Here is a 23,520-nt window from a genome sequence, read left to right on the forward strand (position 1 = left end):
TTTAGGTGTAGCAACAATATTTTAATAGTAGAAACATAACTCACCATGTAATCTCTCACCCACTTGTTTGATTAGCAGATGTCATGTTTATTAAGTGTGCCCGTTGCCATGTGGCTATGCTCCAGAGTGATTTCCTTCTAATCGCAGGAATTTCTGATGCTGCGATTCCTCTCTGTCGATGCAGGTTCTATGGGGCTCTTCTGGGCACGGTTTGCGTGCTGTATCTGCTGCCCCTGTGCTGGGTCCTTGCCCTTTTAAACAGCACGCTCTTTCTGGGGAATGTGGAGTTCTTCCGAGGTAAGCCGTGGACAGCTCAGCAGAGATGGGGCCGAGGCTCCCCCAATTGTCTGTCTCTGCAGCTAATCATCCGTTTGCTGTGCCTTCCACAAGGGGGCAGCACCACACCAGGGTAGTTTCTGGGAGGGCTCCTGGGCTCTGCATCTGACGGCAGGGGGCATCCAGGGAAGGCTGCTACTGTCGGGGTCCCTTTCCCTTCCCGAGGCAGGTGAATCCCTGCTTATGTGATGTGGTGGCTTCTGGGAGATGAGGGAGGGATGTTTTCCCAGTGCTGCCACCCGCCTCCTGGGACGCAGCCACCTGGAGTAGCTGTTACTTCTCTGTGTAATCCCGGAGTTCTCATCTGCCATCTAGCTTCTAAAGCCGTGAGGCAATCTGGAGAGGCCCTGAGCCACAGAAACCTGGGCTTCTACATATGTTTGGGTGATTGCTATATTTGTTTTCTTCCCTGTAGTTGGATAATTAGTTACAGAAGCTGTAATTCATCGAGCACTTACTACATTTAATCCCTCTATAACAATCCCATGGGTTGGGGGGTAGGATCTCTGTTTTGCTTATGAGGCTTAGGTTAGGTGATCTGTTCAGAGTTAGGAGGGTGACTTTCTTGCAGCAGAGAGTGGGCTGCTGGTGGAAGAGGCCAGCCACCTGTAGAAGGGGGTACCCGCAGAGCACCACTCATTCCATCCTGTTTCTGCCTCCCACTCTGTTCTTGCCCTGGGTAGTGGTGTCTGAGTACAGGGTATGTCTGCAGCAGCGGCTGCAGCCCAAGCAGAAAGACAGCGTCTTTGAGAGCGCACCACCGCTGGAGGCTGCGGGGACGTCTGCTCTGCCGGACTGCACGCCCGCACCCACGCCCACAGAGGTGAGTGCCCCGCACCGTCAGGGCAGAGCCTCCTGCGGGCAGGTTGGGGGGCCTTCTGGTTCCCAGCTTGTTCATGCCACACAGCTCCTGGCCTCTGTACATTCCTGCTGCTTCCCTGGCCGCCTCTTTTCTGAAACGTTTCATAATAATAATTGTAATGATAACAGCTACTGTGTGCTTTGTGGAATGCTGACTCCGCTGTTCTAAGTACTTTACAGATATCAACCCTGTGGGGTGTAGGTTGCTTCTGAGAGTGAGAGGGTTCTCTTCTACAGAGGAGAAGGCTGAGGCACAGAGTTCTTGTGCCAGCGTGGGGGGGCCGGGACCCAGAGCAGGCCCTGTGGTTCGGGCACCTGGCTGGGCAGCCACCACAGGGCCCTCTGTGCCCTTGGGCCCGTTTCCCTGTCTCTGCTAGGTCAGAGGTGCCCTCCTTCCCGTGACTTCTTTCTTGCAGGTGTGCCATCTCCACTGGGGCAGGAATGGCTGTTTTAGGCAACCTGGACGTTTGCTCCAGGAAGCTGGTGGCCTCTACCTTAGAGGGCAGGGCTGCCCTCACCTCTCCCTCTGTAATAATCTCTCTTCCCAGGACCTCACGCCTGGCAGTGTGGAGGAGGCCGAGGAGGCTGAGCCCGATGAGGAGTTTAAAGATGCGATTGAGGTGGGTGGCCCTTCCCCACCACCCTCTACCGATCAGGCTAGAAGCCTGGTCCGGGAGCTGGGTGGCTTCTCACATCCCAAGTCTAGGTTTTTCAGTCCTCTTTATCCAAATGAGCAGTCAGAACTTGTGAGCTAGAGCTCACTGGATGAAAGGGTGCCTCTGAACTTCTGCCCATTCTGTGCTTGACCTCATCTGTCATGCATGCTCAGGGGTGGGATGGCTCTGGAAGCCTCTGGGAAGCACCCTGTGTTGGGGGGTGGATCATTTACCTCCTAGGCTGGAGACTCTAGGCTTGGTGCCTTGGATGTGGGGCAGGCAGATTTGGGGGAGGGCACTGTTCCGGGTCTCTCGCTGCTCTTACGCAGAATGAGGTTTGAAAGATGTCTCTTTGGGGGGCAGGGAGGGGAAGCTAGAGAAAGTGGTTGTAGGCCAAAGACTAGGTCAAAGAGTCCTCCTGATTTTAAGACAGTGATTCAAACTGGTAGTTTACAGAAGCATTTTATCTGGCATCCAAGACTTAAGAACATTTACAAATGGAGAGATTTCAGTGACAAGCCTGGATTTTCAGTTTCTCTGAAAAAGCAGCTCTGGTAGCCCCAAGTGTGCGGTGGTCAGTGTAGCTGAGGAGTGACTGTCCCCTTTAGAAAAGTCACCTAGTCCCCACCCCTGCCTCCACCCTCCTTGCCCCTGGTCACTGAGTCCTAGTGTGGTTGCTCTTGTCACAGCTGTGCTGTTGCATTTCCATATGGCAGGAAGTCATTTCTCCGTCTCTTTGTAAAGGGGGACATTGAGGTATAAGAAAAGGGCCTTGTGCATTGCCTGTGATTTACCCTAGCCCATTTCACTCTCACCTCAGCCTCATCTATGTCAGCATTTACATTTTCAACTGCTTAAAGATTTCTCCCAGACTCGGATATACGACTGCAGGCTGTGCATCTTGGTGCTGGTAGTGTAGGGAACGTACACACCCGGGCTTTCGGGCTCTTCAGTTCCTAACCCACAGTAGTGACCACATTGTACATCTTGGCCTAGTTCACACTTAACGTCGGTAAAATGTGTAAAACTTAAATGAAGCAAAAGTTTTCTGAAAATACATTCTAAGGGATATTTTCTGTTCTCTTCTAATGAAGTAATGAGCAACTTTTAATGCATTATTTCACCCAGTTTGAGAAACCGTAGTACCCAGCTTCTCTCAAGCCGATTTGACGCTGGGCTCCTTTTCTGGGGCCCTCTGTGAACGTCACCCTCTGTGGCGTGCTCAGGCAGAACTCAGAGTGGCGCTTCCGTGTTTCCTTTTGCCTGGGGCTCTTCCTCTCAGCGGCGTCCTTCTTGCTATCTCTCTCTGTTTTCTCTTCTCTCCTTCTCCCGCACACCTTGGGAGGCAGGAGACACACTTGGTGGTGCTGGTAAGTAGGAGCCTTGGGGAGGCAGGCAGGGGCCGGGCAGGGGGAGGGTGACTGAGCTGGCTGTCCCCGTGCCTCGTGGGGTCGGCCGTGCTGGGGGCCTCTGCACGTGGCTCCTGGAGCCCTGCTACGAGGTGGGCGGGATTGGAAGGAGCTGTTCCCACAGGAGGATGATGAAGGTGCCCCGTGCCCAGCAGAAGATGAACTGGTTCTGCAGGACAACGGGTTCCTGAGCAAGAATGAGGTGCTGCGTAGCAAGGTGTCACGGCTCACAGAGCGGCTCCGCAAACGCTACCCTACCAACAACTTTGGTACGGCCAGGGCTGAGGAATGGGGGCGGTGTGGGCACCACGGGGCCAGAGTTTCGGAATTGTGGCTCCTGGTTTGTGATGAGAGCAAGGAGTAAAGCTACGTCTACGGGCCCCGGGGAAGGTAGTGGACACACAATGGGACTGCCAAGGGAGTGAGTGTGGGTTCCTTCTTGAACGTTAACTTGCGGGAAGTTGAGGCACTCTGTTCCAGAAACGCCACTTCAGGACTATAGAGAGATGTAATCCTGAGGCAGAGGCTCAGAAGGCAGTGTGGCATGATGGCTGAGAACAGAATGTAGCGTCTGACTGCCTGGTGTAGATCCCAACTTTGCTCAAGGTGTCCTTGAGCAAATGATGTAACCTCTCTGTGCCTCAGTTTCCCTTTCTAAAAAAGGGCAGTAATAACAGTTCTTACCTCACAGGGTTCTTAGAGGTCTCTAACGAGGTGATGTTTATTAAGTGGTAGCACAGTGCTGGCTGGGTCACAGTAAGTGCTGAATAAGGGGTGCTGTTAACATGAGGGGTCCTGGTCCATCCTGCAGGTGCCTAGCAGCTTGTCTGGATCTTCCCTACTCAGGTTGAAACAAGTTGAAGCAAAAAGTATCTTCCTTTGCACATGATAGAACCCTGAGGTCCCTTCTCCTCAGCCAAGTTCATGGACTGGCTAGTCCTTATTTTCCTGGGGGTGGGGTGGGGGTGGATCAAGGAAGGCAGCTTTGGAGAAGGGTAGACTTGACTGTTGGCACGGTGGGAAACCTGTCTCAGACCAGGAGAGCGGTTGCTGAGCCAGACAGAGTTCTGGCTGAAGAGGGCAAGTGACTTGGGGGTCATGCTGGTTTTGAGGAAGAGCCTTGTTTCTGCTTGGAGTCAGCTACCAGGAGGAGGAGGTGGCTACACTGTGTGTTCTGGTGGGAGTGAGTTCTAGGCTCTGCACCCTGGGAGAAGCCCTGGTTCGTTTGAGGCATTTGACCCAGGGCATCCAGGGGCCTGCCTTCCTGCCCCTGTAGCACCCAGGGCAGTTGTTTTTCAGGATTCGAGGTCCTGGACATGCTGTTTCTTTCTGCTCCGTGAGTATGCCCCAGTCATTTCGAGTTCCCTTTTATTTGTGATGATCACTGACTTCTCTGGGGCACTGTGTTCAGTGCACTTGCATGTACACGGACTCATCTAGTCCAGATGGTAGGTGTGATAGGGACAGGCAGTTCTTAGGGGCTTAGAAGCAGCTGGGTTCCAGAAGTCCCAAGTGACACTATGTAAGAATTAGTATTCTTGCTCTAGCATGTGATTCATTCGTCAGTATGAATTTTAAGTAAAGGCCCTTAGATGTTCTCATTTGCAGGTGAGTAACCTCAGGTGAGAAAAGTGATTTGCCCCATGTCTGCAGCCATGGTTGAGCTGTGACTCAAGTCCAAGCCATCTGGTCTGGCTCCTCTGTTCTTGTGTTTTTTTCTCACTCAACATGCTCCCTTTTTGCCTTAGTGTCTGAAGTCCTCTGGCTTTATGTCTGTCTTATTTCAGTATTTGGTTTTTGGTTCAGGTAATCCCGGCCGGGATGGTGAAGGCCTTTCAGGTTCACATGAGGCTGGCAAGGGCAGAAAATGCTGCTTTTTTCTAAGCCTCTCTTAATTCCCATTCTTTAAGACTGCTCACAGTCTTCTCCCTGAGATGTTCTCAAGCTCCTTGCTGTGAGGGCAGGTACAGCAGCTCTGCTCCTGGGTCTGGCTCCCAGGGTGAGATGAGCAGATTTCGGGGCCACTCCATTCCGGCTGCCCGTGGAGGATGGGGATGCATGGGACAAATGAGGACAGGCTGCTCAGGGGCTTCTATGTGGCCCCGTTCTGTCCCGGAGGCTCTTTGACCGTTACCCTGGCAGGGCCCATGCAGTCTTAGGCTCTTTCTTGCTCCTGTGGCATCATCACATGATGAGTCAGGCCCTTTGCTAAGGATGGGGGCAGGGAGAGTCAGAAGATTTTGGAAGGGAACAGGGCTGCTCTCCTCCATATACCTGTCTTGAGCTGGTGTCAGCATCCTAAGCCCTCCCAGGCCCAGGCTTGTGCTTGGGTACATGTTGGTTTCACTAGACCACATGGCTGCCCTGGGATGCTTGGCCCTGACATTCCATCCTGGACTTGGGCCTGAGTGTCAGTCTTTGAGTGGCTCCAATCCCCTGCCCCATGCCCCTTGTCCCCCTTGTTAAGGAGAAGCAGAAGTGGGTTGCTTTTTTTTTCTTCTTTCTTTTAAAGATTTATTTATTGGGGCGCCTGGGTGACTCAGTGGGTTAAATGTCTGCCTTCAGCTCAGGTCATGATCTCAGGGTCCTGGGATTGAGCCCTGCATCGGGCACCCTGCTTGGTGGGGAGTCTGCTTCCCCCTCTCCCTCTGCCTACCCCACCCCCACTCATGTTCTCTCACTCTCAAATAAATAAATAAAATCTTAAAAAAAGAAAAAAAAAGATTACTTCTTAGAGAGAGGCTCGATCTCACAACCCATGAGATCATGATCCGAGCCTAAACCAAGAGTTGGACGCTTAACCGCCTGAGCCACCCGGGTGCCCCGAAGTGGGTTGCTTTGCCCACATTCTTAGTGTGGGGGACAAAGTCTTGGAGTAGCGTGGTTGCTGGTTTGGCATCAAGGCGGCAGTACCTGCTATGCTTTTCCCTCTCCTCTGCCAGGCCCCAGGAGCTACCTGGCAGCAATGGCATTCACCTTACGCACCTTGGCCTCAGGCTTCTCCTTGCTCTATCTTGGGCAGGCCCGTCTTTCCTTGAACACAGGGAGTGTCCTGTAACAAGGGCTGCAGGGGGTTCTGGAGGAACAGAGGAAGAGACCACATGTAGCTCTGAGCCTTTGTGTGAAGGTGAGGCCCGGGGTTCCGTACCTGGCCACATAGGTGGTTCAAGAGGCCCAACAGTGCTTCCTGAAGCTGCTAATTGCTCTGGCCAGATCCCAGGAGGCCTTTGGGCCCCAAGTTGTAGACACTTACTCCAGTAGCTTTATTATCCACTCTCAAGTGTTTTCAGGACCGAACTTAGCTTCCTTCTGGGCCCGTAGCCCTGGGCTGGGCTCTGTAGCCCCTTTCGGGAGCACCTTCATACCCACCGTGGTCCCCTGGGCTTTTTCCCCTGGCTCAGTGCCCCCTGTTTACATGGAGATTTTTGCCTCCTGGGGATAGCCCTTGGAACCTTCTTTGTTCTCTTCAGGGTTTGCTTTTGTTCCTGGAGCTTGGTGAAGCCATCAGGCACAGTGGCCTTTCCTCTCCTCCTCAGGCCTCAGTTTGCCTCCGCCTTTTGGTTCCCTTCATTCACCTGCATGCGCCCCCTTCAGCAGACTGTCTTTGCTGCAGTCCACCTTTTCCGTCTGTAATTTTCCTGGGAGCACGGGTGGGTGGTGAGCATAGTAGCTTCTGAAAGAACCGTCGGTTCCCTCCCTCCCTGTCCTTCATCTCTTCTTACAACCCCTCGCCTCCTCCCTTGCATTTGCTAAGCTGCTGTTGACTCCTCCAGCATGGTCCGGAAACTTGATCATCTCGTGTGTGGTGGTTTAGGTGGAGTCTGTCACGGCTCTGCCCTGCTCCGTCCTGCCCACCACTCAGTGTCTTTGCCCCTGCCCTGCATATCTTCTTGGAAGGTGCCTGGTTCTGAGCTCCTCTCCTGGAATCTTCAGATGACAGGAAGCAGGAGTCTGGGGTTCTAGGCATTTCTGAATTACCTGTGGGCAGACTATTTGTAAGGAGGCACTTAGGAAAGGGTCGTGGCAGGCAGGTTTCATCTGAGCTCATTGGAGCTGCCTTCTCTGAAGGATGCCTGTTATCAGGTCCCCCCCTAGCTTGGTGTGATTTCCAGAGAGCAGATTCTGCTGGATGCTTTTCGGTTTTGGCAGGACCTGCAGGTGGGGCCTCTTAGTCCTGGGAGGGCACACAGACTGGCAGCTGTGTATAGTATGGAGACATGGATTCTCAGGGACCATGGGAATTTTCCTTGTTTTTTTTTTTTCCTTAAAGATTTTATTTATCTGAGAGAGAGTGAAAGCAAGAGAGATTACAGAGGGAGTGGGAGAAGCAGACTCCCTACTAAGCAGAGAGCCAGATGCGGGGCTCGATCCCAGGACCCTGAGATCATGACCTGAGCCTAAGGCAGATGTTTAACCGACTGAGCCACCTAGGTGCCCTGGGAATTTCCTTATTAGTTTGAGTCCCCTTCTGTCTCTGGATCTGGACTTTGCTCCCCCCATTTTTTCCCCCCAAAGATTTTATTTGAGAGCGAGAGCGAGAAAGCCTGAGAGATCACGAGCTGGGGGGAGGGGTAGAGGGAGAAGCAGACTCCCCACTGATCAGGGAGCCCTATGTGGGACTCGATCCCAAGACCCTGGGATCATGAGCTGAGCCGAAGGCAGATGCTTAACCGACTGAGCCCCCCAGGCGCCCTGGACTTTGCTCCCTTGCTCACTGCTCCCAGCCATGACTGGGCTGGGCTGGCGTCCTGAGTGGTCCCATAGAAGAGCCAGGAACAGGTGAGAGTTCAGAGCCCTGGGCTAGCTCGAGGCTGAGCTGCTGCCTCTGTTTGTCAGGGAACTGTACGGGCTGCTCGGCCACCTTCTCAGTGCTGAAGAAGAGGGTAAGTCTCCTTGAGGGTGTGTTTGCGGGGACTTGGGATGAGGTGCAGGGCAGTAGCGGGGAGTCACTGGGCCACATTGGGCCTGGGGTCCGAGGTTTGCTCAGGTGAGCGAGGATCTGCTGTCCCTGTGCCCACGCCTTCACTAGCCTTCCCATTGGATGTTGTGTTTACTCCGTCCTGCCCCCACTTGGGCACCTCCCTGTTCCCAAGGTAGTCCCAGGTTCCTTGGGTGAGATCAGCTGATGGGAAGGTGGGGGGCTCCCGCTGTGGGCGATGCATCTGATATTGACCATGGCTCTTCACAGCGGAGCTGCAGTAACTGTGGAAACAGCTTCTGCTCTCGGTGCTGCTCCTTCAAGGTGCCCAAGTCCTCCATGGGGGCCACAGGTGAGTGGTGCAGGCAGCCCGGGGTCAGGGCGTTGGGAGGGCTTGGCTGGTTCCTGCCTCCTCCAAGGGCTGCTGCAGCGTGGGAAGGGAGCAACGGGTCAGTGAGAAGGCAGGGGGACTCGGGATCCTGTCTGGCCTGGAGAAACATCTCCACTGTCCTTTAACAGACAAAACACTGAAGTATTTTAGGCATGCAAAACAATATATTTAATATATCTGAATAATAAGGCTTAGTAGTGAATATCTGTGGCTTCTTCACTGAAGTTAAAAAACAGAGCATTAGCAGCACCCCAAGGCTCCCAGCACCACCCTGCCTTCCCCAGAGGAAACCACTGTTCTGAATTTTATTCTTTTTCTCATTAACTTGGTAACGCTTTTAACAAAATGAAAAATTTCTTTCCTTCTATAAAACCTGTACATACTCATTGTAAACAAAACCAAAGATACAGATAAACAAAGGAAGGGCACCATGTGCAAGATACATATGTATGCACATGCACGTTCTACAAGTAGTGGGAGCATGTTCTGCACACTGCCTATAATGTGCTGTAATCAGAAATTGAGGCTTTTTTTTTGTTTTTCTCATCATGCAAGTAGCATATGCTTATTCTAGAAGATTTGGAGATCATTATATAGAAGGAGGAAGAAAAAAGTAATCCTGTAATCTTACTACCTAGAGATAACCGCTGTTAAAACATGTTGGAAAGTTTTCTTCTGGTATTTTACTAAAAAAAATTTTTAGTGGTGTTTTGTTGGTGCCAAAATAATTTCTAATGCAGAGCACCTGGGAGAGGCCTGCTCTTGGTATGGTCACTCCCGAAGTCCCCAGTCCACACGGAAAGAGGAGTCTGAGGGCAGGCTAGGGAGCTGGGTTAGCGAGGATGTGGGCTGGGTGGTGGGTGGCTTGTGTGGGGCTTTGGGGGTCGGGGAGATGGTTGTAGTATTGGGGGCCAAGAACCAAAGGGCATGAGGAAGTGTCTCACCAAGTTCTTCCTCCTTTTCAGCCCCCGAAGCCCAGAGAGAGACTGTATTTGTGTGTGCCTCGTGTAACCAGACCTTGAGCAAGTGAGAAGAGGGGCTGGGGTCCAAAGTGGGCGTCGGTCCTTGGGGCCAGCAGCAGGCCTCACTTTCCTGTCCCTAGCCCCTTGTGGTGTGTGCTGGGCAAATGTGGCCTGAACGCTCGGTAGGCTTCCCCTTCCTATCCTTGCTGTCTCCAGCTGGGGGGGTTCTGGAGCTGCTCCCCTCTCTTGCAGGTGGCTAGTAAGTGGCAGTTCTCAAAACCCAGAGGGAAGAGGAGCCCCTGGAGGGTCTGGCAGGTTTGCCCTCCTCTGCCCTGGGCTGAAATTAGTGGACTCAGAGCTGGGCAGGGAATATAAACTAGAGGGCAGTAGTGAGCTAGGCCTGGTCTCTGTAGGGATCTCTGAGCATCAGGGTGTCTCTCCACACCTCACAATTCTAGGAGACCACAGATCAGAGACTGGGAGAAGAGATTCTTCCTTTGCTGGTTCCTGGGCCAGCCCCTTGGCCTCTGAGAGCCTTCAGAAGGGCTTGGGCATGGCATGACCCAGCTCTGCTGCTTCAGGCATCAGCATCTCATTGTTTCTCCACCAGAGGGTGTGGCCAGAGCTAACAAGACCAAAAGTCCTAGATCAGGGTTGAAGTTTCCATGTTCTCCCAGAGGACGGCGTGTTTAGAAGGGCCTATCAGAGTCCTTTAGTATTAAATGGAGCAAAACATAGGGAGCCCCAGCAGCTCAAAGGACATCATGCTCACCTTGCAGAAACTTTGACTTGCAGAATCTCAGCCCACATATCACCCTGGTGACAGCCTCCCTGGGTAGATGCCAGGCATTCAGATCACTCTTACTCCTCCTGTTCAGAGCCACAGGCACCCCTCCTCTGGTCCAGAGCTGTGTTCCCCCTCCCTGGCCCCTTGTCCCATGGAGTGTGAGACAGGCGAGCAGAGTAGAGTTCCTGAAGCCCTTGACCCTTGGGGGCCTGGGAAATGTAGGATCTCTCCGGGCTGGGTCCTAGATTCTGGTGCTCTTCCTCAGCAGGACAGTCTAACTTAAGGGTTAAGGCCATGGAGGTCCCCATCCTCTCTTCAATAATTGTATGTTCACTCTGGACTCTTAGGGCACCAGTGTCTCTTCCTAAGCCTTGAGCGGGCTCAGGCACCCTTTCTCTCCCCTGGAGCTACCCTGCCTTTTTGAAGTATTTATTTATTTATTGCATGGTTCCTGGGAACATGTGGCACAAGGAGTGGGATGGAGACAATGGGGGGCTTCTCCTGCTCCAGGATGCTTCCCTGGAGTCATGGGCTGGCGGGGACCCAGGACCCATAGGAGGCTGAGCAAGGATCCGAGGAGGCAGGCTGGGGAGACAAGGCCATCCTGGGCCAGCTTTCTGGGGCTAGTTAGGGCTCGGCAGCCAGGGGCCCGCAACAGGCCAGGGAGGTGCAAGTCCCTGGGGAACCAGGCAGGCCTCGGGCTCCTTTGTTAAGAGATGAGAGTTAAGTACCCTGTGCTTTATTTACACTGGAGAGGAATGAAAAGGATCTCTGTGTATATGGAGAATTGTCAATAAAAAGGCCCTCAAGCTTCTGACCTTTTCGTCCTGGTCCTTGCACTAACCCTCTCTGTGAGGCTGGAGAGCCAGAGTCATCCTGCGCTGGCTGAGTTTGCAGGCCTGCGCTGTGTCTGCAGGACAGGGCTGGAGGGGGCATGGAGGCTGCTGTCGTCGGCAGGGTGGGGGGGGTGGGGGGGTAGGGTGGGGGGTGGAGGGAGGAAAGCTGTGCCTCGTGCGGGTAGGGCTCAGCGCATGTTTGTCAGATTGACTCGAGACTCCCATCTTGTGACCGAATTGTGAGCAGTTGGGGTTAGGACCAGGACTTGTCAAACACTAAACAATGCAGGCTTTAGAACGGAAAGATTTTAGCTAATCCTTCTTAGAAAGCAAAAAAGGATTGGCCCTCGGGAGGCTGAAGGCAGCTGGAAGAGGATTGGCTGTGAGATGGGACAGATAAGCGGTTCTCTGAAAGCAGGGTTTGTGGGGTGTATACTGGGTGCCAGGCACAGTGGTGAGGGCTTTACACACGTCATTTTATGTAATCCTTATGATGGTCCTATGAGGTAGGCACTGTTCTCCCCATTTTATAGGTAAGGACATTGAGGCCAAAGGAAGTTGACCAGCGGCAGTGAAAAGTTTGGCATGGCACTTTGCAGACCAGAGCTGGCTATGAGCCGTGTCTTCCAGATGGAGGCCCATGGCAGTGAAGACGGCAGGAGAGACCCTGCGTCAGAGCTGAGGTTAGGTTGCAGCCATGTTCTCATGGCTCCATGCATGCGCAGCTCACAGAGGCCGTGGCCTGGTCCAGGATGGGATTCTGCCTAGCTCGGGAACTTCCCCTAGTAAGGGGGAGCCCTAGCAGCTCCGAGGGGCCTCGAGAGGCAGGGGAGCAGCCAGGACCTTTTCCTGGCAGTTTTTACAGAAGACTGTGTTCACTTTAAAAAGTAGCAGAGTGGCCTCAGCAGCCGGGGTCCAGAGGAGCAGTAAAGGTGGCGGGGGAGGGGGACAGCAGTGATGGCACAGGCCTAGGGCAGAGGCAGCCGGGGCTGCGCTTGCACTTTCGTGGGTGGCGTGTGTCATGGGTAGCTCAGCTGGAAGGCTGCTCAGAGATCATCCCGGCCGGTGCCTCACTCCAGGGGGGACACCACATCTGTTTGAAGAGGTGTGTTCCCCACGGCGTGAGAGGATGGGCCTTCCTCAGCAGGAGCGGCCTGTGTTAGCCAGCGAGAGTCTGTGGGCAGTAAGAAATAGGCAGTGCTGTGGCCGGCCCCACACTTGGCCAACCTCTCCCATCAGCGTAGCCGCGCTGAAGCGAGTTTCCACAGGGGCATTGCCCCCAGGCCTTTCTGTGCTGCTTTCCTCTGTAAAATGGGCGTAATAGCGCTGTCTCCCTTAGAGGGCTGCCGTGAGGAGTAAGCGAGACCATCCATTCGAGGCATGGAGCACGGTGCCTGGAGCACAGGAAGTGCTCCCCAAAGGCCAACCTGTTACTGCCATCCTGGCACTCTTAGGGACAAGACAGCTCTGTCCTGGATGGCTTAGCACAGTGTTTGTTTTTTGTTTGTTGTTTTTTTAAACCAGAGACTCATCTTAGACTATTACTCAGGAAAGCATCTGAGGCCAAAGTGTAGTTTGAAAAAGCAGAGACAGTATTATTTTCGGAAAACAAAAACGATGCGTAGTGTTGGTGAAGTAGTCTGTACCACGCATAGCCTTTGGAACATGGGATTTTGGGGCTTGGGAAACTTGGGTTTTATCATCGGGTCTTGGCTGGGTCTTCCCACCGAAGGGAAGCCAGGGGGCCACCTCTTTGTCCCTTTACATTGTGTGTGAGGGCCTCAGTGAGAGCAGGCCGGGGAGGGACAACTTTCAAGTGCAGGTCGCAGTGGGAAAATGAAGCCACGGCGGTTGGGTTATGTCTTGCAGCTGGCTGGGGTCCACAGTGTGGAGAGGACTGAATGCGAGGTGGCCTGGAGGACAGACTCTTCATAGTAGAATTGGATGCCTGGTTTAAAAGATGCCCCCAGTTTGCTCTCAGGAACCCATTGGGAGGAATAGTAGCCAGGTTTTGCTCCAGCTCTGGTACCCATTGGGGCAGACTTGGGACGGGCAGCCAGCTCCCACAGCCTGGCTTGAGTTGAGGGCTCTGTTGATCTTTCTGAGGTTTGGTAGGGATGGGGAGCAATCTGTGGTGAGCCCTGGCAGACTTTGCACTGGTCCTGGTTTCTGGGGTCTTCAGGATTTGTAGTCGTTGATCTCCTGGCCCTCAGGGCTCAAGCCCAACAAAGCTCCATTTTCATGCCCTGTCTCCATGGAACCTTCGAGGTACCCCTTTTGAGAGGCCATGGCTCCAGCGTCTATCTTATAGCTGGTGGCTGGCTCTAAGACCATGATAACACCTACTTTTGTTTTATTTTATTTCATATCTTGGATGTTATTTTATTTTATTACTTTTTAAAGATTTTGTCAGAGAGAGAAAGAGCATGAGCAGGGAGAGCTGCAGGCAGAGGGAGAAGCAGGCCCCATGCTCAGCAAGGAGCCCAATGCGGAACTCCATCCCAGGACCCCAGGATCATGACCTGAGCCGAAGGCAGACACTTAATTGACTGAGCCACTGAGCCACCCAGGCGTCCCAACACCTACATTTATTGAGCACTGTGCCAGGCAACATGCTGAGCGTGTCATTTAAACCTCATGACAATCCCAAAAGCTAGGTTCTGTTATTAACTCCATTTAACTGATGAGTAAAATGAAGGCCTGGAGAGGTTACGTAACATGCCTGAGGTCAGGCAGCTAGTAAGCCATGGAGGCAGGCTGTGAATTGTGCCAGGGGTGCTTGTAGAGGCCTTATCAGAGAAACTTTGGGTGAACATACAATCCTGGCTGTCACCCTCCCCTCTGTTCTGCCTCGCCCCCACTAGCTCCAGGATCTTCTGAGCCACTGAGCTAATAGGAGGGGCCTGCCCATCCCGAGCCCTAGCAAAGTGGGTTCAGCCTCCAGAGGAACAGAGGCAGCCTTGTGGCAGGAGCTCCCCCCACCAGTACCACCTCCCTTGTTTGGGTCTGTTTCAGCACCCCAGAGCAGCACATTCCATTCTTTGGCACAGCTGGGGGTTGGGGATTCCGTATTCCCCAGGCTGCCTGCTTTCTTCAGGGCCCCAGCAGAGCCTGCTGTCTGGGCTGGGGTACTGGGTCCCAGCCACATACATTCCAGCAGCAACCACCCCCCACGTTGGATTTCCCAAGGAGTGAACTTTAGCCAGGATTACAGCCAACTAAACAGTTGTGGGTTGTGAGCTTCCTTTGTGGGGCTCAAGAGCCTGGATGCTGATGGAGCTGAGAGGGGAGGAGGGGGTCAGGGGTGGGCTGCTTTGGGGCAGGAGAAAAGCCGCATTCTGAGGTTGGCTCCCCTGCTGCTGACAGGGCCCTTGGTGTGGGCTCTGAGCAGGGCTCCCAGAATTCTTCCTGCGAGGCAGGGTGGCAGATAGTCTGTCTCCCCCCGCCACCTTGGCTTTGTCCCCTGCAGGCAGTAGTATAGTAGTTAAGAGCCCGGGGTCAAATTCTAGTACCACTCTTACGTACAAGCTGTGTGTCCTTCAATAAGCTCATTAACCTCTCTGAACCTCAGCTTCCTCATCGTTAAAAAGGGCTGTTGGCAGGCTTAAATTAGAATACCAGAGTGAGGGGCGCCTGGGTAGCTCGGTTGAGTATCCAGCTCAGGTCATGATCTCAGGGTCGTGAGATTGAGCCCCACATCGGGCTCTACACTCAGCACAGGGTCTGCTTGAGGATTCTCTCTCCCTCTGCCCCTCCCCTCTCATATGGGTGTGCTTGCTCACTCTCTACCCCCCCCCCAGTAAAATAAATAAAAATCTTTAAAAAGAAAAAAATAAGAATACCAGCCAGAGTGCTTGGAGTAGTGCCTGCCACCCAGCATGAGCTTGATATTTATTCTAGTATTATATGTCTTCTCCTCTCTGTTAGCTTACATACCCTCTGGGGATGTATTTTCTGAAGTAAAATGCCAAATGTAGGTTCTATCTTGAAAGTAACAACTCTGGGTTTTAGGTGAGATGTTCCTGTCTCTTCCCTACCTTCCTGCCAGTAGCGTTTCTTAGTTAACAAATCAGTTAGGAATGTACTGTTATGTGCAAGGCACCATGCTAGCCAGGTTAAGGCCTTAGGTTAGTAAAAATACTCATTACCATTTAATGAATATCTTCTAAATGCTGGGCACTGGTTCCAGGAACTTTTCATATGTTTCCCCACTGAACACTCAGCCACCCTGTGAAATAGACATTATTACTCCATTTTATAGTTGGGCAGTGTTCCCAGTGTCACATGGTCACTAAGTTACAGTATTGGAATTCAAACTGGGCTCTACTACCTCTTTTCACCTGATCCTGAGTATTTTTTTTTTAAGATTTATTTATTTTTTAGATTGGGGGAGGGACAGAGACGGAGGGAGAGAAGCAGACTCCCAGCTGGGCGTGGAGCCCTATGCGGGGCTCAGTCTCATGACCATGAAATCATGAACTGAGCCGAAATGAAAAGTCAGATGCTTAACTGACTGAGCCACCCAGGCACCCCCTGATCTTGAGTATTTAGCAGCCCACCCCAGATCTTTTCTGTTCTTTATCAGAACTCTGATTTTGTACCCAACTGAAACACCTGACTTCCTCTGCTCCCTTGCAACTAGGAGTGGCCATGTGACTTCGTTCTGGCCGGTGAGCTAAAAGTGGAAATCTACCAGGTGGGACTTTGTTGGGAAATTACTGTTTTCCTGATCAAAAGGGCCAGAGGCAGCTGACACGCTGTTTTTGCTCTCCTTCCCTGCCCTGCTGCCTGGACTGTGGTTAGAAGTGTGGAGGAGGGCGCACTGTAACCATGAGAACAGAAGCCACCCCCTGGTAGAGCTGGAAGACAGAATGAGTCTGGGACTTGGACCTCGTGCCTGGCTGTCTCCAGACTCTGGTGTGGAGAAGCCCCACTGTTTCTTGGGGTTTCTGTCAGATGCATCGTTCCCCAGATGCTCGCTGGGCAGCACCAGCTGTCTGTCTCCAGACTGGCTGGGAGGGAGGGAGCGTGTTGTGACCAAAGGAAATGAAAGGTGGTCTCAGGCCTTGTGGGGGCTCCCCTTGTTTTGGGGAGGATTCTTCTTGGTCCTAGGAAGAGACTGCTGCGGGGATCTGACAGCAGATGTTGGGGACAGAGCCGACATATAGAGCAGAGCTTGACCCCTGTGTCGGGGGTGGCTGAGGACTGTCTTACTGGGGCTTCCCGGGATGCGCGAGGGGAGTCTCTCTCCTGCCTGCTCCATCTCCCTGGCTGCCAGCACCTGACAGAGGTCAGTATTGTGCTTCTGCCAGAAGTAGCTGGAGTCCTGTGTGTTCAGTGGAAAAATAATCCCTGGTCCTGGTTGACCATAGAAGTGTCCATAAATATTTGGTTGGAGTAGGAGGCTGGGAGACAAGGGGCAGATTCAGGGAACAGGTGGGCTGGGCAGGCTTTGGGTGAGGGTGGGCGGCGGTGGCTCCCTCAGAGTTGAGGAGAAACAAGCAGGCCTCTGCTGCTCCTGACCTGTGGTGAGGCCACCTGCATGCCCAGGGAGGTGATTTATGGGCAGGCTGTCAGACCACCTGTTAGCTCGCACTGGCCCCAAAGCAGAATTTGGGCCCTTTGGCCTTTCTTGATTCTCTGTGGCAGCGTGCTTCTCGGAGAGCCCTGGAAGCCAAGTCCTCACAAGAGAATGCGGCTGCATTGTCTTGGAGGAGCAGGAAGCCTTGACTGGACTTGGCAGCTGGACCCTCGCTGGTGAGGAAAGCTGCTCTGGGGGTGTCCCCAGACCCCTGCTCTGGGTACATCTGCCCTGTCCTTCAGCATCTGCTGACAAACCCCCGGGTCTCCTTCCTGGCACCACCCCTTCCAAATGCTGGACATTTGAGTGGCAGGAGCCTGTTGCCTCCATTTCAGGCCTTCTCCCCTCCCTGCCCCATTCAGCTCCAGGTAGCAGCACCATCTGCTCTGAACTCGCTGAAGAAGCCCTCAGTTACAATAGCTGCTTCCTTCCTGGTATGCAGGACCAAGATCCTTCCAGCCTGAGGTCATCTCAGCCCCTGACCCTTCTCCTGCCTCAGCTGTTGGCTTATGTAGATCGAGGTTTTCTTTCCTTTTTTTTTAAGATTTTATTTATTTATTTGGGAGAAAGTGAGTGAGAGCACAAGCCAGGGTGGGGTGGGGAGGCAGAGGGAGAGAGAGAAGCAGACTACCTGCCAAACCAAGCAGAGAGCCAGATGTGGGGCTCGATCCCAGGACCCTGGGATCAGGACCCGAGCAGAAGGCAGCCGCTTAACCGACTGAGCCACCCAGGTGCCCCTAGATCGAGGTTTTCAACCCAGGCTGCATACCACCCCAGGGAACATCTAGAAGATTCAGATTTCTGAGCCCCCTCCAGAGATTCCAATTTATTTGGTGTAGAGTGGGGTCCCTATTTTGGAAAAGCTCTGTAGATGATTTGAAGTTCTATGTGTTAAAATGCGGTTTCTGATACAGTAGGCCTAGTATGTGTTTCTGACCGGCTCCTGGGGGTGCTGCTCCTCTGGCCCCTGTGGCACAGGTCGACCCCATCCTTCCCTGCAGGTTGGGACCAGTGCCCAGGGCGGTCTGAGTGCCAAAGGGGTAGGAGTTGACACGTTTAGGCCCTTGGCTCTTCAGGGTAGTTCCCTGTGGCCCAGGCTTCTTGGGATCCGAGGAGCATGCAGTGTCAGGGACATGCTGCAGGACTGTGGGAGCCTTCTGACTGTGGGAGAAGGCTGGGGATCTCGGCGTCTCTCTCCCTCTTCAGGAACAAAGGGACGGTCGTCTCCATTCCTCACTGGGTGATGGGGATGAGAAGGGTGATCCTCACCCTGTGCTCTCAGGGGATCCTACAAGAACATGGGCATTGCAAGTATGTCTGTGTGGACAGGCCGTGGATTAGGACAAGGGCCTCTTTCTAAAAGTCCTTTCTGAACCTCCCTCTGCCCACCTTTGGGGACCAGCTGACAAAGAAAGAACCTAGTCGAAACCAACTGTTGTTTTTTTGATTTAATTAAAAACTTAAAAACATTAGAAACCAAACCTTGTCTGCGTCAGATCTAGTACCTGTGGCCTTGCAGTGGTGGTGATAACTTATCATCAGGGTAACAGGGACATGTGGAGGCTGAGGGCCGAACCCCAAAAAGCAGCCTCTGGGAGGGGGTCTGGGCTGGGCTTCTCTCCAGTCTAGCAGGAAGGGAAAGGGTAAGAGATGGGGAAGGTGGGGAACTGTGGCTGGAGGGCACTGTGACCCTAATGCCTCTCCTCTGGGGGACTACGATGACATGAGTGGGCAGTGGGGGTAGGGAACTGTCCCCCAAATAGCTCAGCCTAATACTGAGACTTTTCCTCTTCAAGGCAAGGCCTCACCACCAACAGAGGGGAGCTGACACCATGGTCTGCTTGGGAATCTGCCTCCTCAGACTGCTCAGAGCCCCTCCACGCTTCCCTTGCTCTCTCCTCCACCTACTTTCCAAAACCCTGGGTTCCTTCCCAAATGAGAAAGCCTTGCTCCTAAGAGAAGTCCCCAGGGACCCCAGAACCCCCCAGTTATGGACACCTCAGGCTCCATGCCCATTTCTTAGGGCCTGTGCTGGTAACGACGCTGCATGAAACCACTTAGGCAGGGGCTGAGTCAGCCTGGGAGTAGGGGTGAGGCCAAGTGGGCAGGAAGAGAGAGTGCCCCAGGGATGGGGAGAGGGCAAGGCACAGCTGGCTGCAGTGGGCAGGGAGGAGAGCCCTTCAGTGGGGTTCAGCGGCCCCATAGAAGAAGGGGTAGTAGAGGGAGCAGGGGTAGGAGAACATGAATTTCACCGCGAACTTCATCTCCTTATTCTTCTTGTCCCAGCGGTAGACGGCCATAAGCAGCAGCTGTCCGTCCACTTGGCGGCCCATGAGCAGGAAGCTGCCGGTCAGGCTGTCCAGCTGTGGGCAGGGGCAGCTGGCACCGCTCTTCATGTGCAGCACCAGCCTCTTGGTGTCCTTGCGCTTCAGGGGGCCTGGCTTGAGTAGCTGCTTCTTTTTCTGGGCTCCAATCAGCTTCCGGTCCCCATTCTCTATCTTGATCTCCTTGATGCGCATTTTAACCACTGTGTGTGTGTGCCGAGGGGGGAGACAGAGGGACAGGGTGAGAACGGGCAGGTTTGCTCAGGATGCTCTTGGGCCCCCAGTTGGTGCCTGGGCCTTGGGGTGGTAGACTTCATGATCCCTGGGATCATGGGATCCAAATGGGATTTCTGGCTGTGTGTGTGTGTGTGTGTGTGTGTGTGTGTGTAGCAGTGATAGGGTGGGCTGGTAAATGTTTGACAGCTGGCCCTGGGGAGGGGTTCTGCTCTGTGGCATGTGCTGGTTTCCGTGGGGGTGAATGCCCCCCCACCATGGCCCACCGCATCACAGAGCGCTGGGTTGAGCAGCATGCGCGCAACCAGCTCTTGCTGGTGTGAACACACCACTGTAATCTGTGTGAGACTGTACAGTATGGGTGGGAGTGTGCTGTTCGGTGCTGTGTGGTTCATGTAGGAGAGTATGTCTGTGGTGTGTCTGGAGGGTGGGGGTGGGGGAGGTGCTTGAAGGCCAGAGTGGGGTCGGGGTGACCAGCCAGGGCACACAAGGTGGCTGTAGAGAGCCTAGTACAGTTGGGGATTGGGAGTCTGGAACTTGGGGGGTCACTAAGGCTAGTCTCTCCCTTCAGGCCTCTGGATCCCCATCTCTGTGAGCAACCAGGGAGATACCAGAGAATGACTCTGTTCACCCAGGGAAGGAAATTGTTGTAAAATCTCTTTCAATCTCTCTCTTTCTCCCCTTACCCACTCTCTTTTTCTCTCTTGGACACACACACACACACACACACGCCTTGCAATAGGAGTATTCTCTTTACACACACACACATGCCTTGCAATAGGAGTATTCTCTTTACACACACACACACACACACACACACGCCTTGCAATAGGAGTATTCTCTTTCCAAACAGACTAATGACATAAAAGACCAAAGTAAGGATTTCATTGCGATCTCTTTTTTACAAACAGGGAGGCTAAGACAAAACAGCAGCCAGCTTGGCAAAGGCCACATGCCGGCTCGTGTGGTCCTGATTAGACTTGGCTCACTGTCCCAGGAATGGAGAGGCTCCAGCATGAAGGCGTGGGACAAGTGACCGCAGCTCCCCTGGCCAGAGGTGCATCGGGTACCACGCAGAGGTGCCCAGGGACGAGGGTGCTGCACTTCCATCCTGGGGCCCAGCTCTTTCCCTGACGCCCCCATCCATCTCCAGGCTTAGCTTGCTTCTCCCAAAGAGAATCCAGCCCTGGAGGCCCCTCTCTTGGCAGGTGCCGAGGGAGGGCTGCAGGAGCCTTGGCCAGGGGTTGGTTTGGGGGCCCATGGACCATGGCCTTGAGGGGCTTCTGAAGCCCCTGGGATGACCTGCAAAATGAGGTGCATTTCTTTGGCCAGATGGTTCATGGTCATGATCAGATTCTAAAAGGGACCCATGATGCAAAAACTGTTAGTATTCACTATGATGGTTGTGGACATGGGTGTTTGTTGTGTGTGTGTGTGTGTGTGTGTGTCAAGGAGGAGAGGAATTGGGGCAGTGGCCACGTGGGCTTCACACTCACCGAAGTCGCTGGAACACATCTGCTCCATGAGGCCGTCGGCACTGTGCTCCATCTCACACTGGGCACAGATCTTGGTCACTGAAGAGAGAAGCAGGGGTGGGGTCTGATGAGGGGAGGCTGATGAGGGCATCGGAGTCCGAAAAGCCACTCAAGAGTACGGGCTTACCCCACTGAGGAGCCACCTCCCCCTGCCAAGCCTCCACTCTCATCAGGAAATGGGATGATGGTAACGGTGCTCACTGAGTAGTTGTGAGGTTCCAAAAGAGACAAGGTTGCACGGGGACAAAAGTGCCCCCGTGGGCACAATTGCTCCATGACCCTGGCAACTGCCACCATGATGTGCGTTGTCGTCTTCTAAACTTTGTTTCATTTAGTCCTCAGCCTATGAAGTAGGTATTATTAAAAGAAAACTGAGGCCCAGAGTGGTACCCAGGTCTGCAGTACTATTGTGAACTGAGCTTAGAACTCAGGATTTGTGACTCCCAGGCTAGTGCTGGGATGGGGGTATCTGCAGGGTCTTCCTAGGCACACAGGGTCCCGGCAGGTGGCAGGGTAGGGACTGTGGTAAACTGAAGAGCATCAGCCTCTAAGGTGGGCAGCTTGACATTGCCAGAACTTTTGGTTTTTCAAGGGAAGCCCAAACTCTTAATTTTTATATGAAATATTCTCAGTTTTATTGTTAGCCACACAAACACTTCAGGCTGCCTCTGGTTCTCAGGCCACCACACAGCACCTGCGCTCTGTACTGTATCTCTGCCTCCGGGTGGGCGCCCCCATCACAGGGGAAAGCGGGTTTCAGAGAGGGCAGGGCCTGGTGGGATTCCGAGCCCGAGCCCAGGACTTCTTGCCTTCCAGGCTGTTAATATGTGGCTTCCAAGAAAACCAGGAAAGGAACCATGCCGGGATCCCTGCTAGGGACCGTCTCTGCTTGAACTGGCTCTCTCCCCTGCTTCCTGGTCCCATTTCCAACCCAAGAACACTCCCCAGTCACAGGACCCCAACCCAACTGACTCTCAGGAGGGACATGGGGGTGTAGGACCAAGGGCTGTGTGGATGAAGTTAGACCTGGGTCGGTGGGTGGGTAGCGTGTGGTGGAGTCCAGTTGCTTTTTGGGGGTCCGGTCAGATGGGAAAATGGGAAAGCAGCGCTGCCCCTCGGGGGAGTCCCAGCATCAGGGGCTCCTTAGACTCTTGAATCAACTGCCCAGACAAAACCTCTCAGTGCCACTTTTTATTCTCCTGTCTGGTGCCCAGCTCAGGCTTACTCTGTTTGCAAGGAGTTTGGCATTTGGGGGTGGGGGGTGCACAGTGAAGGGAGGCTGAGACCGAGGAGGAATTAGGGGTAATGGGTCTTGGGGTGGGTGGGAGGTGGCACTGAGGATCTCACAGGTTTCTGGAACCTGAGCTCACTTCCTATGTTACTTATGGAAAAACTGAGGCTCAAAGTTAAGCAACTCCTAAGGGCTCCTTTTCAGTGGCAGAGCCTGGCAGTCTGCTCTTTCTTCTGCACTGAGCTTTACCCGAAGGTCTCCCAATCTGGGCGGATTGGGGAAGCGAGTGGGAGAATTTAGGGTTCCTAGGTACAGAAAATGGGGTGTGTGTGTATAGGTAGGCTGGAAGGCTGGGGTGGGGGGGGGAGTTGCAATTCTCGGGGCATGCAGGGCTGAGCAAAGGCTGTGTGTGTGTGTGTGCGCGCGCGCGTGTGTGTAAGGGGGTGGCACCTCCGGGGGCCTCGCTGGCACCCGGGGCGTCCGAGCGCACGGGGGCGGCGGCGGAGCTACCTGGAGGTGCGGTGGCAGGCAGGTGTCCGAACTGCATAGTGATGCAGAGGTCGTTGTCCAGAGGGAACTTGTGGCAGTGCAGCATCTCGGGCCAGGGGAAGCCGTAGGCCTCCATGAGCGGCGCGCAGCCGGCGCGCACGGCCTCGCACAGCGAGCGGCATGGGTAGATGGGCCGGTCGAGGCAGACGGGCGCGAAGAGAGAGCAGAGGAAGACCTGCGTGTCCGAGTGGCAGCGCTTGGCCAGCAGCGGCAGCCAGCTGCTCGCCTGCTGCTTCACCTCGGCCAGGCTCTCGTGCTCCAGCAGGTTGGGCAGCCGCATGCGCTTGTAGCCCACGGTGTGGCAGAGCGGCAGGTCGGCGGGGATGTCGAGGCACTGCGGCGGCTTGGAGTACGCGCGCCCGTGCAGCGGCTCCGCCTGCCAGCCGTAGTAGTCGTAGTCCTGGACGCGCGCCGGCGCGCCTTGCAGCGCCCCCAGCAGCAGCGCCAGCGCGGCCGCCCGCGCGCCCCCCGCCGCCGCCTGCATGGTGCGCGGCGTCCCCAGCTGCCCGGAGTGCGCCCGCCGCCCCGCCGCTCCCCTGCAGCCGCCGCCGCCACCGCCGAGGTGGCCCGAGTGGTGGCAGCCTTCGCTCCGCTCCCGGGCGCACCGAGTGATCCTGGCACCTCCCACCTCAGGGCTCCGGCCCCGGCCTCGCCGCGCGCCCCAGCCAATCTCCAGCCGCCCGCCCCCCCACCCCCGCCCGCGGGCCCAGGCGGGGAGGCGAGGTGGAGGCCCCCTCGGCCCCTCCCGTTGTTTCCCGCGCGTCCTGCCCCGGCTCGTGCGCCCCTCTCCCGCGCACCAGCTGCCCTGCCTCAGCGCCGGGCTCGCCTTGAGCCTCTCCCAGGGGCTCCCTCACCTCCCTGGGCATTTCCTCGCCGATCGCCTTCTCCATCCTTCCTCCTTATCTCCCTC

At 54.4% G+C, this 23,520-nt stretch overlaps 2 protein-coding genes across 8 annotated transcripts in view; one reads left to right on the top strand and one right to left on the bottom strand.

The window, feature by feature from the left end:
* Positions 1–20,692, top strand: part of ZFYVE27 (zinc finger FYVE-type containing 27) — a 31,240-nt gene extending 10,548 nt beyond the window's left edge. For 3 of the 7 annotated variants that reach the window (XM_064595126.1, XM_064595125.1, XM_064595128.1), the window contains 7 exons: positions 185–297; positions 1,020–1,159; positions 1,746–1,817; positions 3,387–3,531; positions 8,099–8,145; positions 8,451–8,532; positions 20,207–20,692. In XM_064595126.1, the coding sequence (XP_064451196.1) occupies positions 185–297; positions 1,020–1,159; positions 1,746–1,817; positions 3,387–3,531; positions 8,099–8,145; positions 8,451–8,532; positions 20,207–20,331 (724 nt within the window). In that variant the 3' untranslated portion in view covers positions 20,332–20,692. Of the gene's footprint in view, positions 1–184; positions 298–1,019; positions 1,160–1,745; positions 1,818–3,386; positions 3,532–8,098; positions 8,146–8,450; positions 8,533–9,536; positions 11,138–20,206 lie in introns of those variants that run through there. The other 4 variants (XM_045878572.3, XM_064595127.1, XR_010412538.1 and 1 more) reach the window with 3 other exon arrangements.
* Positions 17,283–23,167, bottom strand: SFRP5 (secreted frizzled related protein 5). The gene is made up of 3 exons (XM_045878575.3): positions 22,572–23,167; positions 20,792–20,869; positions 17,283–19,264 (listed from the first exon to the last, which is right to left on the bottom strand). The coding sequence occupies exons 1-3, from the start codon at positions 23,092–23,094 to the stop codon at positions 18,918–18,920; spliced, it is 948 nt and encodes a 315-aa protein (XP_045734531.2). The 5' UTR covers positions 23,095–23,167; the 3' UTR covers positions 17,283–18,917.
* Positions 23,168–23,520: the final 353 nt, after the last annotated feature.

Source organism: Mirounga angustirostris, unplaced genomic scaffold (assembly GCF_029215605.1).
Source record: "Mirounga angustirostris isolate CCGP_5_RB_7025 unplaced genomic scaffold, mMirAng1.0.hap1 SCAF_6, whole genome shotgun sequence".
In the NCBI taxonomy this organism is placed as follows: Eukaryota; Metazoa; Chordata; class Mammalia; order Carnivora; family Phocidae; genus Mirounga; species Mirounga angustirostris.